Raw genomic sequence first — 15005 nt, 5'->3', positions numbered from 1 at the left:
ATTTTATAAATAATGGTCCTATATACATTTATAATTGAAGCCATCTGTCAATAATTTACTCTGATATTATCTGTACTTAAAATTTCTGGGGAATCCTATTGATAACTCTGAGCTCCCTCTGAGTCACCAAGCACACTGAGGGACATTGAAGCATGCAGGCTTCACAGGGTGAACACTCCTGTCTCACTCATTTCTCCTTAGAACCAATACCTGAAACCCTGAACCTGAATCTATGCCTCATTTTAAGAAAGAAGTTTCCAATGAGATAGTGGGTAATTGGTGAGATTTAGGATTCAAAGTAAGGCCTAGATAAGAGTGTATCTGTTGGTGAGAATGAGAGCTATCTAATTGTCCAATTTTAACAAGGACTTTGTTGTGTTTTTGTTGATTTTCCTCTAAAGCTACAGACTTGCTCCTCAGTATCAATTCCCAGCTGCACTTGAAGATTGTATTTTTGTGATCAAGTACTTTCTCCAGGATAAAATGCTTGCAGAATATGGAGTGGATACCACTCGAATCTGCATTATGGGAGACAGTTCTGGGGGAACGTTGGCAGCAACAGTGGTTCAACTGGTACGTTGTATGTATTATACATGTTTTAATCCTAACATAAAAGAAGCAGTGTTTTACGTGTATTTGCAGTGCTTTTAAACTGTTATCTGTGAAATTTAAACTAAACAGGATTATCCATTTTGCACATTACTTTAGATGTGTTTATCATTGTCTAGTGCTAAGGGAGGATTGTACAACCCTACTTATTTTTAGGGAGGAGGAGCATGGGCATTGAATCCAGGGATGTGTGCTTGCCAGGCAAGGACTCTACCACAGCACTATGAAACCTTCCCTTTTAAACTTACTGTTTCAAAATAGGTTTTTGATAAGATTCCCTGAAATTCTCTGTAGTTCGTGCAGGCCTTGAACTTGTGAGCATCCTGCCTCAGGGACTCAAGAACCTCGTATTAGAAAACTGTCATACTGTCCATTACTCAACATGGCTCACCTTGCCAATGTTAGGAAAAGGTTCAACATCATCTATGAACCACTCCATTCATTACAATAAGGGATTCTTAGTTCATAACTTACTGATTTTCCATAGATAAACTATTAAAATTTTCAATATTTTTGTATCACTGTCATTGATGAGTGTTTGGTTACTTTTTTTTTTCTCCGAGACTAAATATCTGACAAGAAGCAATTTAAGGGAAGAGAGGATATAACAGCTCCTGGTTTGGAGCATTCAGTGCATCATGGCCTGGAAGGCGTGACAGTGGGATTTGCTTTTGGCTGTGGTGGTTGAAGTGTAAAACTGTTTGCTCTCATCTCCCAAGTCTAGAAATCCTAGAAAGAGATGCTTGCTGGTACTAAGCTCATTTCTGATTTATCAGTCCTCTTCTTTTCTGAAAACTGAACCTTGTAAGATGATGCCTCCATTTTTAGGGTGAATCTTTATTCCCCAGTTAATTCTCTCTAAAATACTCTTATAGACACTCCTAGAGATGTGCTTCATTCTCTTACATGATTTTTAAACTCAGGCAAGTTGATACTGACTAGTAACCATGGCAATGTGGCAAACATACAGATTGTCAAAGATAACATTGGATAATATATAACACTTGTATAGAAGAATTCCTCCTGTAATAAAACTAAGTCACCGCATATTAAAATCCTTGCTGAGAAAAGCTAAATAATCACTGCTCAATAAGTGATGTTTTGAAAAGTGATCTTAGTCTAACACATGACTCATATTCCCCCAAATGCTTTTGCAGAACAAAATGAATATTTATTTATTTATTTATTTATTTTTATTTATTTGGTTTTTCGAGACAGGTTTCTCTATGTAGTTTTGGTGCCTGTCCTGTATCTTGCTCTGTAGACCAGGCTGGCCTTGAACTCACAGATATCCGTCTGGCTCTGCCTCCCAAGTGCTGGGATTGAAGGCATGCGCCACCACTGCCTGGGTCCAAAATGAATATTTTGTATCATTTATACTGCATAAACTAGCTTCCTCTTATAAAGTAGATGCAGTCTCAAAGTTTGTATTTATTGAATTTTACTGAATACTTCAATTTTTTTTGAAATTTACTTCAATCAATATGTTTCCTTTTTCAAGACTAGTTAATTCATTTTAAAACAACTATCCTTTTGATTATTCAACCATTATGAAATGCCATCTCATATAAGCCCATGAAATACTCAAATATTTTCTTGAATCACTTTGACATTCTGTTTGGTGAGGTAATCAGTGCATGAACACGGTCTCAGAATAACAGAATTTTTAAAAGAAACTTCTAAAACAGGCCATGGTTTTTCTAGTAGAAAAACAAAATATAGATGGACTAGAGTACAAAAGATGTGTTTTCTCATGTTTTAAAGAAACATGGCAGCCTGATGAGATGGTTGAGAAGGTAAAGGCACCTGGTGCCAAGCTAGAAGGCTTGATTTCACCTCAGGGACTCACGTGGTAGGAACAAAAATTAACCAAATCCCAAAAGTTGTCATCTTCAGGTGGTGGTATATTATTCTCTAATATACCATCAGAAAAAAAAAGACCTGACACTATTCTAAACTGCGTGGCCCAAAACTAACATAAAAATATTAGAGATTAAAAATGTGTCATTTCAGTAGGGAGCAGCACTGTGATGTCTTCATATGAATCTTGAAGTTCACAAAGTTCCACCAAATCATTTAGAAAGATGAAAGGATGATGAATGGATTAGTTCAACAAAGACATGGATAAATAGGCAGATTTGTGATGGCTCAGAAAGTGTCAGAAGTGAAGATATAAAAAAAAAAAAAAAACTAAAGTGATGAATAAAGACAGACCACCTTCTCCCCAACTGAAAAAGCTTTTAGGCATCATGTATACAGTGTTTAACTTAAGGTGGGAAATGATCATTGAAATCAAGGTAAGTTGCCTTGTAAGTTTAAGAAATGATTCTCTTTCCTAGGTGTTAGTATGTGTAAAACAAGTGTGCATGATTATGGTCAAATTAATTATTACATACTCAAATAAATGGAATAGTTATTGCCAGACTGGCAGTCTGTGGTTTTGGCTAGTACAGAATCCATAACTTGTACACTTTAATCCTTCAGTTCATTTTTTAAAATTAAATTTGGCTTGTAACTTGAAATAAGATTGAAAAGAGCACTGTATCCTAGACAAGCACACATCACATGGGAACATTAGGATTGAGATATCTGTGACAAAATGAGTTATCAGTCACTGAAAAGTTGATTCACCCTGACCATCTGAGTTCCATCTATGGGTCCAACATTTTGGAGGGAGAGAGTAACTCCTGCAAGATGTCCTCTAACCACCACATGCACAAAGGCAATTTTCCCACCCCCTACGGTCTCTGTCTGTCTCTGTCTCTGTCTCTCTGAAAAATGAATATTATAAAATTGACACATCAGCAAAGAATATCAGAGGATTAGGAGGATGTACTGGAAGACTGAAAAAAGGAACTGTTGTTGTATGAGTGTGAGTTTCTGTCGGTCTATGGAATGAAGATACAGCACACCTTAAGGATGTCACTAGCCTTTCCAGCTGCAGGAGGAATCAGCCTCTGTTGGGACATCTTCCCTTAGCTAAAGCCATTTTTGTTGTTCTCCATATTTACATTTTTATCAGGTTGATTTCCATATCCAAAAACACAATGACTTGGTCTCCAAAAGGCCAATGCCAAATACAAATACTCAATCAAGGAATATCATAGTTTGCTGGATTTTTCAAAAACAAGTTTTGCATAGGCTTTGCACCCTTGGGAACTCTCAAACTAGAGCAACAAGAGAAACAAAAGGTAATAGAGAAACAAAAGATAAATTAAGCCAAGTGCTAGCAACTCTGGAACCAGACCAGGTGTACTCCAGTAGGAATTCTCCCACAGATCCCCCTTTCTTTAATAGAAATATTAATTATCTTGGAGGTTATGCATCCTCACAGCATGTATAGCTTTTTTTCTTATCTTTCTGTTTTACTATCTTATGTAAGTAAGCCAAAGCATATTTTAAAGTCATTAAGGTTACGATTGTTAGCACATGAATAATATACACTAAAATAACAAATCAATTAAAGTGATTTACTTGGTGAAATGAAGCTATAGTATTTGCAATGCTTTCTATAACATCTGTTTCTGTCATATCAGGTAACTTTTTTGTAAAAGTTTTCTTAATTTTTTTATGAGATGAATAAGACCATTGGTAAATATTTTAGTCAGACAGAGCCAAAAACCAATACCAGTAGCTTGAAGAATTTTCAGCTCATGAGCCTCCACTTTGTAAGATGAATTGCTGAATGATCTTATTAATTAAAAAAAAAAAACAGAGTCAGATATTGGGGTGAAAACTGAAAGATCAGAGGAATAGAATAAGCCACAGCCAACCTCACCTTACCAACTCCTCAGCCTCCAGAGAGACCTACTTCCTTTATACTCATGCCTATATCATTTCTTTGCCCTGCCATCTCACTTCCTCTCTTATCCCAGCTATATCACTTCCTCTTTCTGCCCAGCTGTACCACTTCCTGTCTGTCTGTACAGACCTCCAGACCTTTATGGTTAACTGGTGCTGGGAATGAAGGCATGTGCCACCACACCTGGCTATTTCCAGTGTGGCCTTGAACTCATAGGGATCCAGATGAATTTCTGGCTCCCGAATGCTAAGAATAAAGGCATGTACTACCATTGCCATTCTGTGTTTAATGTAGTGGCTGGCTTTTCTCTGTGATCCTCAGATAAGCTTTATTGTGTGAACAAATAAAATATCACCACATTTCCCCTTTTATCTAAAATAAAAAGGTAAAACTAATATAAGAAAAACAATATACAATAAGTACAATAACTATATATAATATATACAGGCAATAAATATATCAACCATGTCTAGCCCATTTGCATTTGACAAATTCAGAGTAAATATTCCATTATCTATCCTATTTTGGTGAGTCTAAAATGTACCTAATTCACTTTCTATCCTAACTTATATACCAGACAAAAACTATCTTTTGATGTCTTTCAAACTTATACACTTATACTCTTAGTGAGTTTCTTTTCTGAATTTCTTAACAAGGAAAATTATAACTATAATTATTTAATCTTTAACTCTCTCAGAGACCCAAGAAGGAAATAATATTACCTAGTTAAACAGGAAGTGCAAACAAGCAACTTCCAAAAAATGTGAGTTATGACAGAAACAGCTGGCTGCCTGGATGGTCACCTGAGGTTCCTCTGCAATGTTGGGGTACTCATTCTTTGGCCTACAGGGCTAGCATATCTGACAGACTTATCTGTGAAGCAGGATTTTCTAAAGAGCCTTTCTACCTTGTCTTGGCAAGGATTGGCAGTCCTTTCTTTTGTGTCCTACTTGTCCATTTTGGATACCATACTATCAGCTGTTGATGTGAGAGCACTTTCTTGCCCTCTGACTAACTTTTGCCACATTAAAAGTAAATTCCATATGGAGTGTCTTCAATGCCCATCATCTTCTTTGAATTAGATTGGTGCTGCCAGGAGCAGACATGTACCATAGTCGTTAAAAAAAAGAAAAAAAAACTATGTTATTAAAACATCTCAAATGTCATATTTTGTAGATCTCTGAAATGTTTGAAGATGACCTGTCTATCTAAAATGTATCTCTGCTTGACCTTGAAAACATGTCTAATATGACTACAAGTTCAATTGTATTGACTGACAGCTAACTTATATGTCTTTATATCCTACTTAGTTGGTAATAATAACTTTCAAGGATTAGTAAATTGCATAAAATTGTTAAATGAACTGTATAGGTACAATATCTTAAATAAGATTAGAAATATATTTACAGTACTTTTTAACAAAATCAATCTAAAATTTGTATCAATTTACATAATTTAAATACAATATACAAAAATCCAATCCAATAAAATATCTAAAACTAGTAGTTTCATTCTAAAAGTAGATTCAATAATCTACCTTTTTATCTTATTATATCTATATAAATCAATCTCAAATTTGTATCAATATACATAATTTATATACAATATACTGAAATCCAATCCAAGCTAAAATATTTAAAATTAGTAGTTGCTTTTTAAAAGCAGATTCAATAATCTACCTTTTATCATCATATATCAATAATTTCTCTTTTTTTATTTTCAGAGTAGATTCAATAATCTACCCTTTATTTATCATTTATATATCTTTATTTTTTCAGAGCAGATTCAATAATCCACCTTTTATCTAAACCCTCTTTTTTCTTTTCAAACAAGAAAAAGAACCTTAAATCTAATCTCCTTTGTTTAGCCTTTTTCCTGTCCATTAACAATAACAAGTTGTAACCAACCATACTAAACAATGACAATTATCCAAAACCCATTGAAAGACCAAAAATGACCCATCCCACCTCTTGGGAATGTAGGCATTGTATTCTTAAAATGACTTCCTGCTGTCTAGGGGTGAAGGCATCTTTAGGAGATCCTGAAAAGAATGGCAGTGTATACATTCACTGATGCACAAGTGCTGTACAGGCTGGTTCTGGTTAAGTACTCTCATGCTTACAAGTGAAGGCCAGATTCACTGCTGTGGAGTGCACAAGAAGAAAGAATGTAGCTACACACTCAGGACTCCTCTTATTTCTGATAAGAGACAGACTAGATGTGCAACATTCCACATCCTTCTCTGCTCTTCTAGTTTCCATTAATTGTTTGCTATATCTTCTATCACTTCTATCATGCCACATTACTTAGACAAATATTAGGTGTTTCCTTTAACATGCCAAGTACCATCAGATTTTATATGTGGGTTTTGGCATTTGTATTACATTATATTTGTAGTTTTGGCTCATTATATTACTTGGATCAAAATTATTTTAGGGAAACTAGACATAAAAATACATACCTATTTGTAGAACATTTGGGAGACTGAGACAGAGGGACAGTATGTTCTCAAACAACTTGAGACGCATAACACAACCCTATCAAAAACAACAAAAGCTAAATTTATTAAAAGAAACAAACAAAAAATTCATTATAGTTATTTTATCATTTTTACTAGGGTGCTCCTGATCTTCTTGATCATATTCCTGTTTGGATGTCATATGTGAATAAACGTGTGAGCAACAGAATATGCATTGTTTCTGCACAAATGAAAGTGGGATGACATGCTCTTGTGTCTCTAAATTAGAGTAAATTTTATAGGAAAAATCACCAATAATATTTCAGGTTAAGAAATTTATTTTACCACAGAGTATTAAAATGAACCTACCAATCATTTTGTTTGAAAGCTATTGACTCATGAGTACTTATTATATGTCTAGCTACAGAATGATCCAGAATACAAAGACAGAATTAAGGCACAAGCCTTGATATACCCTGTCCTGCAGTTGATTGACACCCTTCTGCCATCTCATCGAGAGTATGAACATGGTCCACTTCTGTACAGGGAGGTATTAATTAAGTTGTTATGCCTGTATGTGACTGAAGACAAAGCTCTGTTCCAGGCCGCACTGAGAAATGAACACATGCCTGAAGGATCAAGACACCTGTTCAAGTTTGTTAACTGGAGTGACTTCCTTCCTGAGAGGTTTAAAAAGAACCATGTTTATACTGAGCCCATTCTTGGAAAATTGAATGCTTCCTATCCAGCACTTGTGGAAGACAGGTTGTCCCCTTTGCTGGCCAGTGACTCCCAGTTACAGAGTTTGCCCCTGACCTACATCGTCACTTGTGAACATGACCTTCTAAGAGACGATGGTCTCATGTATGTCACACGGCTTAGAAATGTTGGGGTTCCAGTTACTCATGACCACATAGAGGAAGGAGTTCATGGAGCCATGTCACTTACCAGAGCTCCAGTGTTTTTACATCTAGGATTAAGAATAAGAAATAGGTATATTAGTTGGTTAGAAGAAAATCTATAAATCAATGGTACATGTAGCTAGGTCTTCAGTAAAGTATCCTGAAAGTTATATTTTGAACTCTTGTATTATGAATGAGAACAAAATGATCTGGTTTGTAGATAAAGCCACATTTCAATTTGAATGAAGATTAATGTGTATGTTTGAAAAAGTTACTTCATTTTCTCAGTCTTAGAAATATTGCTAAAATGGGCATATTCACTTCAATATTCCCATTAATTATTATTTGTTAGGAAAGATGTACTCTGAGTATTCAAAAATGTTAGGAGAATGCAAAAAACAATGTGATGAGACTCAAGGCCGTAATATGAATGGAGTCATGAAGAGTGGGTGGGTTGGCATGTTACTATGCAGCATTCTCGAGGAAATAAGGCAGGCAGATTTCTGTGAGTTCAAGGTCAGCCTGGTGTTGTACCTAATTCTCATCCAATCATTGCTCTACAGAGGCATGCAGTCTCAAAACCATGAATGAGGAGAAAATCTGATAAAGAACTGTTGAAATGACAGTTTAATGGACTGAGCTTTATACTGTACTTCTGCCATGGTTTTTCCAGTCATGTTTTGTCCATACATTATTTTGGGGTGCTCTGGGTAAATAGTTATTTGTTCTTTACACTCACTTTACATGAAGTTTGTATACTGCTTTTAAAAAATTCTTTGTGTCTTGGAGGAAAAGGTTAATATCTGGATTGTAAATTATTCCTAAAGCTTAAATATTTACTTATACTTTTGTAAGACCAAACTTGAAGGTACCTACATGGATGGCATTCATTGATAAACAGTGTCTCTTGATGCATGATGGTACATAGCCAACTAGATTGCAGGTGGAGTTATTTATAGTATTCTTTTGAATTTCTGTAGTGAATTATTGTGCAAACAGAGGCTGCATATCCAGGGATTTATCTAAGTTGGTGATCTCCAGAACTGTTTCCTTCCCTGTGATGATCTGACCCATACTCCTGTCAGCACAAATCAACTCACAAATCTCTGCATTTCTGCTGGGAAGTGTTGAAATCAAGGTTTAATTTTCTGATATCCTGATGGTTCTGCTGCTTGTGTATGGTTGTTTGACCTGCTTGTGCTTTTTTTAAAATGCTGAATAAACTTTCTGAAATGGAAGCTAAGGGTGTCATATGGATTTAGCTGGTAATGTGACTCTCATCTCCAAACACATTTTCATTAGGGCTTTTCTTCAGGTTGAACCTTTTTATTCATCTCAACTATAATCCACTCATTAATCTCTCAGATTTCATCATATGAGTATCTTTCCTGACACTCAGACACTAAGATGTTGCCAGAATATTAGGAAAGGTTGACTAAAAGATTCCTTTGCTGTTCTTTGTGACACAGTAACATCTTAAATAACATCATTTTGCTTGTTTCATTTATAAAAGAGAAGGAATCTTATATTAAACCACACTTGATAAAAATTGCTCGTCTTCTTTAACTATTAATCACAAATTGAGGAGGGTTAGAAGGTTATAGATAGACATGGGAAGTGAATGTGTGTTCCCTCAGACGATAGTTTATTGTTTGAAGAGACATTTTGGAGAAAAAAATGGGGAGATGGGTTGGAAGCAAGTTTCTAATCATAATCAAAAGTGAAAAGGGGAGCACCCAGGAGCCCTATAAAGCTCTAAAACCAGAGCCTGATTAGCAGATTCCTAGCTTAACATCTCTCCCATACTGAAGAGTGTTCTTTAAAACAAAGCTGCTACTCTGTTTTCTCTGTGACTTGGTCTTATATCTTTCCTGGATGTTCCTTTCATGTAGTTTTTATGGAATGAGCTCAGAAACTACTAGACAACCAGTCAAAACTTTTTTTTCAATTAATACTTTAGATTCTGTCAGAATTTAAAAGATCTTTACTCAACTAGTGCATACTCCCTGCTTTATTAATCAAGTTGCTTATCATACTTCTGTAGCTTTGACAAAACATAGATAGAAAATTAGACAATTAGTATGATGGATATTCTTGGTTGTCAACTTGACTACATAAGGAATGGACTACAATCCAGAATGAAGGGCACATCTGTGAGAGATTTTCTGCTTGGTTTAAAGTGGGTGATCCACTTCTAGTCTGGACCTTTGAGGTAGGAAGACACTCCTTTCATTGGGATCTTGAAGACAGAAGACCCACCTTTAATCTGGACCACTCCTTCTGCTGGAAGCATATATAGGGACATGGAAGAAGGAAGCTTTTACTCTTTGCCTGCTTGCTCTTGATTTGCTAGCACATCCATTCTTTGGCTGGCATTGGAGCCTACTTCTTTGCAATTCCAGCATATACAGAAGACAAGCTGAGACATCCACCCTTGTGAGACTGAGCAACTACTAGATTCTTTAACTTTCTATTCACAGCTAGCTATTGTTCAATTATTGGACTTCAGCCTGTAAATCATTCCATTAAATCCCCTTTACATACATACACATACATACACACACACACACACACACACACACACACACACACACACACAAATATGTGCACATGAGTATATTCCTATGAATTTCAGCAAAACCTTCAATGTACCATGTGTTAAATGCACACATATCAGTTTGCCATAGTCTGTAGGATTTAATTGCACTCAGTCTTTGGGAAAAACAAGATTCTTTGCCACCAGCTAACAGAAGGATGATGCTATCTGCAGAGGAGCATCTCTATGTGACTCCTTTTAACGGAGATTTTTAAAAATCAGACAAGAATATTGAAAGAGATACTTGAAAAGCTTTAAAGCTACAGGGAATAGGTTTTGTTGTATTTTGAAAAAACTGATTAATTGACACATTTAAACTTGAGCAACTGGGGGAAAAGGCTTCATTTTGTAAACCACCGTTTGGATAAACATACAACACAACTCGATAAAAGGAAATGAACCCATATGAAACATCTCATGTACTTGAGACAGCCCTGGGTCACAGCATCTTTTATGAAAAACAGAGAGCTGTTTAGGCAGAGCATAAACAGCATACTAGGCAAAAGAAAATAGTATAATATGGCTAAAAGCTACCCAACTTTTTTGTATGTTTAGTTATTATACACTTATGAAGTATTTTATAGCTGCTGTTGTCAAAGATTATATAGATATTTTGAGGCACCTACAAATAAATAGCACTTTTTGGATAGGAAATAAAATTGGAATTCACTAACAAAACAATTAAGCCATCAATAAAGAGTAAGTTTAACTCCAAGTATCTTGAAAAGAAAGATTGAACTACCATGAACACTCTACTTCTCTAGGTAACCATGTTGTCTTAATTTCTCCTTCAGTCCATACACTGTTTCCTGTCCCACTCTCTTCCTACCCTCTTTTGTTGACATTATTCTGCCAGTGTTTATCCAGTGAAGAAGAAATGAATAGAAAGAAGGGACATGCACAATAATACAAATTACCTATAAAGAGACGGTTGGACACAGGTACATAGGAATCAGAGAAATAATCATGCATTACTATTGCAGCCTGAGAGACCAGCTCCCAGGACTGCACCCAGGGTAATAAAAAGAATGCCTTCAGAGTAGCAGGACTTAGAAATAATTCTTATCTATCTAAGGGAATAAGACTCAAACACAAATTGAGAGTCATATCTAAGGGATAAGACTCAAACACAAATTGAGAGTCATATGCTTTATTTCTCTACAGCTCCAAAAATTCTTTCTTTTCCTCTTCTACCTCCCTCTATATACATCCCAAGGAAAACAATAAAAAGTTACATTGGGGGAGGGGGGTGAGTAACCAACTGTAGTGACAACAAACTGTTGAAGAAATTTTTTAGGGGGTAGCTCTTCATCAGCGAGATGTAGCAAGTGAGGAACTGACACCAAAGCTGCATTGTTTCTGACCTTGGTTCCACAATTAGACATGTGGGAATTTGTTCATGTGTACTATCTGTGAAGGTTTAACTCATGAGGCATCCAATCTTGTTTGAATTTGCTTTGAGGCCTAAAATCAGCTAATGGTATGTAGCTTGTTTTAGAATTGAGAAGTAGTTGCTATTTTCTTTATGTCAAGCTGAGTTAATGATATAAAACAGGCTCAAGTGTAGCACAAGTCTTAAAAGTTCTTATTAATAAAATCAAACCTGGGAGCCAGGTATTGGGGTGAATGAGAGAAGATCAGAGAAGCAGAACAAGTCACAGTCACCTCACCTTGCCAATTCCTCAGCTGATCCTGTTTCCTCAAACTGGAAGCCTCTGAGTCCTCATTCAGAATGAATCTCAGCTGAACTGTTTCTTGAAAGCCTGAATGCTTAACCAGCTAAAAGCTTCTAGTTTCTGGTCTTCATGCGTTATATACCTTTATGCTTTCTGCCATCACTCCCTGGGATTAAAGGCTCACTTTCTGGGATTAAAGGTGTGAGTCACCATGCTTGGCTGTATCCTTGAACACACAGAGATCCAGGTAGATCTCTGCCTCTGGAATGCTAGGATTAAAGACATGTGCCACCACTGCCTATCCTCTATGTTTAATATTGTGGCTGTTCTGTTCTCTGACCCCAAGATAAGTTTATTAGCGTGCACAATATTTCAGGAAACACAATACCACCACACTCAAGTGTCTTACAGTCCTTGTGGAGCAATAGATCTAGTTATGAAGCATATCCTAGTATATTTCTACTCATCAAAATTATAGAGCATCTGTAAACAGATGTATAGTACAGGGACAATGACCTTGAAGTGTGACAATTAACAAAAATATCTTAATCAGAGGTACAAATGTATAGTGCAATATGACAACAATATCTTTAATATATATCAATATACAAAATAGCCTAATCAGAGGTAGAACATATATAAGCTATGACAAATATAACTTTACATTTGTATCAATATACAAATTATTTCAAACAGGAGTAGGAACATATGTACAATATGACAAATATAGTTTTGTATTTATATCAATATACAAATTTTAAAAGGGAATAGAAAAATAATTTTACATTTGTATAAATATACAAGAATCCATACCAATGCAAATTATCTAAAGCTGATAGTTACTGATTTAGTTTACACGTAGATACAATAATCTACTTTATTATTCTATCCTATCTATTCTCCTTTTTTCTTTTCCAAAAGAGAATCCTGAGTCTAAACTTTATTGTTCTACCCCCAACCCTTTTACAACTTATAACCAACCCCCAACAGACGACAATTATCCATAACCCTGAGAAAACAAAACCTGTTGGGAGAGGGGGAATCGTTTTCTTAAAATTGCTTCATGCTGTTTAGGGAGTGATTATATCTCTGTGGGATCCTGTAAGAAAACTAAAACAATGGTTAAGTCTCATAAAGACTATCTGTAGCACTTGTAGCTAGAGTTGTGAGATGGTGGACCATCTCAGCTAGCCATCTTGGAACTATCCTGAACAGTTTGTAGTCCAACGCTGATCTGTGTATGTTGTTTATCACCTCAATGGCATCATTATGAACCATGCAGAATCATTGTTGTGGGGCCCCTTCTTCCTTCTGGAGATTTCAGAGATCACTGTTAGGGAAATTTTTGTTCATTGTGGAAAATTTAAATATTATTTATATCAGAATGAAAAGTTTAAATTTTAGGATATTACTATATCTAAAGAAAGGTTCAAAAGAGTCAAGAATAAGTATGAGGAGAAACAGAATTTTGACAATAGTCCGTAGATTTTTGGTATTCTTCTGTCCCATACCAGGTGTCTCTGTGTGAGACAGAAACTCTTAATTATTTCTTTTTACCAACATGCTTGAATTTAGAGAAGGAGAGAGCCACACTTTAACTCTAAAGCCAGCTTTGATTATAATTGAATCAGGGCTACAACTTTCCAAGAAGTAAAGAGATAAAGATGTTTAGGTAGTGATAATTTACCCTGCAGAGAATATTGATACCAATATGTCTGGTTTTTCTTTACTTTAATTTTTTTCTGGATAGCCTTCCCTTCTGCTTTAGATGTCTATATGTCCAGGATCTTTTGACTTTTTGAAGATGGGTATTTCTAATTTACTGTAAAGACAAAAACAGAACCCTGCCCTGACCCTTGTTTGGTGAGTTTTCCTTACATCTTATAGAATTGTCACATTGGAAGATGAGCCATCGTTTCTCCATATCAAGAGGTTTCTCCTGTTCAAGTAGAAACTTTACTAAATTTGATGCTATTCATAGCTTTTCTTCTCCTGTGGAAACAAATGTGAAACCCCTTCCCCAATGTAACACATATCCTGGTTTCCATTCTGAGGTCAACACATCTTTCAAGTACACAGGCTGATTTAACTCAGTAGTTTTTTCATTATCCAATATCTCTCTGCAGCTATTGTTCCTTTTTTTATCAGCATTAAGAAAATTCAAGGTTAATAATGCATTATGCAATCTGTCTTTGGGGGTTTGGGTTCCCTCTTTCTGTTTATTAAGCATTTCTTTTAAAGTGAAATTGAATCTTTCTACAACAGCTTGGCCTATAGGATTGTGTGGTATACCTACAATGTGTTTTATATCATAATATGCAAAAATACTGTTTTATTTTAATGGAGACATACGCTGGAGCATTTTCAGTCTTAATTTGTAAAGGTGTACTCATTATGGCCATGACTTCTAATAGGTGTGTAATTACAGAATCAGTCTTTTCATAACTCAAAGCAGTTGTCCATTGAAACCCTGAAAATGTATCTATTGTATGGTGTGCATATTTAATTTTCCAAATTCTGCAAAATGAAACTCATCCATCTGCTAAATGTCATAACTCTGTATACCTTTAGAATTACTTCCTGCAGGTAATAGAGTTTGATTATAGAAGGAACAAGTAGAACATTTTTTTTCACTATTTCTTTGGTTCATTGCCAAATTACGGAGAAATATCTTTTTAAACTTTTGCTATTGACATGTTTTTTTTAATGAAATTCTGAGGCCTCCAACACACTTCCTATTAATAATCGATCAATTTCATTATTACCTTTTGCTATTTCTGATTATTTCCTGTAATTGTATAAATAGCAAAGTTAGCTCTGTTTTATCAGGAATAAATTCAGCAGTTTCAATATGTAAAACAACTCTTTCTGCATATTGAGAGTCAGTAACTTTATTGAGAGGTTTTGTAAAGTCCATTAGTACCATAAGAATGGCACATAATTATAACTTTTGTACAGAAAT

At 35.4% G+C, this 15005-nt stretch overlaps 1 protein-coding gene across 1 annotated transcript in view; it reads left to right on the top strand.

Annotated features, from left to right (window-relative positions):
* The window catches only part of LOC131912408 (arylacetamide deacetylase-like 2), a 30944-nt gene extending 23051 nt beyond the window's left edge, over positions 1 to 7893 (top strand). Inside the window, exons 4-5 of the mRNA XM_059264699.1 lie at positions 402 to 573; positions 7291 to 7893. Of these exons, the coding sequence (XP_059120682.1) occupies positions 402 to 573; positions 7291 to 7893 (775 nt within the window). The remainder of the gene's footprint in view (positions 1 to 401; positions 574 to 7290) is intronic.
* Positions 7894 to 15005: the final 7112 nt, after the last annotated feature.

The sequence above is a fragment of the Peromyscus eremicus genome, chromosome 6 (assembly GCF_949786415.1).
Source record: "Peromyscus eremicus chromosome 6, PerEre_H2_v1, whole genome shotgun sequence".
Classification (NCBI taxonomy): domain Eukaryota; kingdom Metazoa; phylum Chordata; class Mammalia; order Rodentia; family Cricetidae; genus Peromyscus; species Peromyscus eremicus.
Note: the sequence above shows the minus strand (reverse complement) of the source record. Positions and strands in the feature narration are given on the sequence as shown.